General features: G+C 41.1%; 1 protein-coding gene across 1 annotated transcript in view; it reads left to right on the top strand.

Moving 5' to 3' along the window:
- pdzd8 (PDZ domain containing 8) overlaps positions 1–2,957 on the top strand; it is a 50,861-nt gene that overhangs the window by 20,474 nt on the left and 27,430 nt on the right. Inside the window, exon 3 of the mRNA XM_015391065.1 lies at positions 440–542. Within this exon, the coding sequence (XP_015246551.1) occupies positions 440–542 (103 nt within the window). The remainder of the gene's footprint in view (positions 1–439; positions 543–2,957) is intronic.

The following is a 2,957-nucleotide window of genomic DNA, read 5'->3' on the forward strand; positions in this document are numbered from 1 at the left end:
TCAACATGTAGGAGCAGCAGTTCTACTCTGAGTCCTCCCCTGATGACTGAGCTCCTCACCCTATCTCTAAAGGAGAGCCCAGACACACTACGGAGAAAACTCTTTTCAGCATATTTTTGGAAACTCATTATTTCTCCAAGGTCAAACAAAAGAAAAAATGTAAAAGAAGAAAATCTAATAACGTTGCCTTATAATGAAATATAAAAAAGACCCATTATAAGGGGGTCCTGCAGTGTTTGCTACCTAAGAGCTGTAGAAATGACAGTAAGTCTGAGTGAATACAAACAGCTGTACTGCCACCTTGTGGTTATTTCCAGCAGTACACACTGAATGCTGACTGCTTTCATCAGCGTATCCTGAAGGTTTCGCCTCTGAGGGATGAGGAGTCTTTCTCCATCTGAGCACAGCTGCTGACTCCTGCTGCCTTCTGTTCCTGCAGGCTCTTCATCCTGGGCTCCTATGACAGAGAAACCTACGTCCACTGCACCCTGGAGCTGAGCAGCCAGCGGTGGAAGGAGAAGACGCGCAGCTCCATCAAACGGGTGGGTTTCTGATGCTTCCTCCACGTCCACCTGGACTGTCGTTTAAGCCCCGCCCCCAGACCAGCAGTTTAACACTGAAATCCTGAGTCTGGAAAGTCGTTTTAATCTTTTTATTTCAGGGTAAAGAAATGATTTTAACCCAAACTTGGCCTCCATCCCACTGATCTCTATTTATTCACTGGATTGCCTATAGCCCGTTGGTAGTACAGGGTTGAAGTGAAGCCACCAGCCGCCATATTGGTACTCACTAGTTAGACCGGTATCAATGTAATCAATCCGTGCGCTACGGCATCAAAAAACAATGATTTACACATTTTCAGGGGGGCTTAAGTCTTTTAAAATAAAGATAAATCACTTTAACACTCTTGCTGTTTCATAGCATAAGTAGATTAACTTTAACTTATACTAAAAAAGAGGCCAATCACATTGCATAGTCATTATGAAGTCAATGAAGTCTATAAATCATGTAATATAACATATTATACAAATCCATCACAATATATACAATATATCACACATATATATGTATATAATATATATATATATATACACAACAAGAACAGGGAAGGCAAAGAAAAGTCTGTTCTAAAGAAGCTCATTCAATCCCACTTCAACTTAATAATAATAATAATTATTATTATAATAGTTGAACTTAATTGATCTCACATCATTTTACCCCTCCCCTTGGGCAGTACTTGAGTTGAGGTTCACAGCTTTACCCTGGATAAAGGTCAAAGCTGCAGCTTAGTCATCATAGCAATATAAGTTTCTATAGATAATACACATCCAGAACGTCTAGAGTGGATAATAAAATAGTACAAATTAATTAGAAAAAAATAACATTAAAATAACAGTTTTCTACATTCTGATGAGTCTAAAATCAGCAAACTTGATTTCCATTGATAGTTAACGGGCTACAATCATCAGAATCAGCTGTGCTGAAGCTGAGAAACCTTTAAAACCTGCAGGACAGCGGCCCTCGAGGACTGACTTTGAGGATGCCTTATGATAGTCATGCCAGTCCAGAGACTGACTGCAGTTCTACTGTAAGGTGCCTCGGTCTGGCTCGGACTGGGAACAATTTTCGGCCCTGGCATTTGTTCATCTACACCGGCCCAAAACAAGGGAAACGCACTGAAGAACAATAACTTCATTATTTAATTGAAAAGTATCTGAAGTGGATCAGATTAATCAGACCGTCTGCCAGGAGAAACCTTTCTGATTCTCTGCACAGTTCTCATAAAAACCTGATATCAATCAGACCCCCGGCTGTAGACAGACTGAACCCCCCCACCCCCACCGCTCTGACCATGAGAGCTGCTGAGCATCAGGCTTCATGGCTGAACATAAACCGTTTAAAGACGTGGTTTTAAATGCTGCCCTCTAAAGCTCGTCTGCAGCCGCTTGTCACCAGCAGGTGGCGCCCTGCTGTTCCATTCAGATGTTTTTATAAAGGTTGAGATGAAGGGACATCAGGGCGGTATTGTGTAATAGTTTAATAAGCTGTGCAACCTTCTGATGAGTGGAGACCACATGGAGCACAAACGCTTCCTCTTATTGGAAATGATGACCAAGTGACACATTAATAAGAGCCGCAACTCATCTTCCTGCCATTGATGAGATTGTCCCATTGTTGACATTTTACGGAGCGAAGGAAGCCGTCGGCCCTGCAGCTAAAACCTTCTAATTGTTGCAATTTGGAGATATTATAGTGGATGGCATCAGGCCGCTTTGGAGGCGACTAATGAGCGTTTTGGAGGGAAATGTCACGCCTATTAGTGGCGCTGACTTGAGCTGAGCCTGTCGCCACTGAGCTGTCCATGCAGCTTCCAGTGACATTTGTCCAACTGTAGAGGATTTATAAGCTGCTGTTGGTTCACATGTCATTTTTACAATAATAATCCTGGTAGGGGACTTATTGAGCAGCAGGGGGCAGCAAAATACCACAACCTGACCCTTTGGCTCTACTTTAAGCAGCCATTTTGAAAAACAAAAAACAAGTCTCTTTTTTTTTCTTCTTTATTATTCTCTGCAGACAAAGGTTTAGAAATATAAATAGTGTTGCTATAAAGAATCAACAGAATCTAGAAACAACCCGATTCTTTATCTGTTAATCAGGAAGGCTTTAAAGAGCAGAGAGCTGCTTCTTCAGCATGAAATGGGTCAGAAGTCGTTCATGCAGAGAGTCTCAGCTCCAGGAAATGGAAGTTTGTTTGGTCTGGAAATGATTTTAAGAATGTGATTGAAAACAGCAGCCTTCATAAAATGTAATTATTATTTTACTTTATTTGATCTTTTATTAGGAAAGCAAAGCTACAATTACTTTGTACAGACCAACTTCCTTCACAATGGAAGTATGAGCAGGAATAACATAAGCCAAACTGGGCTTTTTGTTTAATAACTGAACATCCATAA

Source organism: Cyprinodon variegatus, unplaced genomic scaffold (genome assembly GCF_000732505.1).
Source record: "Cyprinodon variegatus isolate N-32 unplaced genomic scaffold, C_variegatus-1.0 Scaffold523, whole genome shotgun sequence".
Classification (NCBI taxonomy): Eukaryota; Metazoa; Chordata; class Actinopteri; order Cyprinodontiformes; family Cyprinodontidae; genus Cyprinodon; species Cyprinodon variegatus.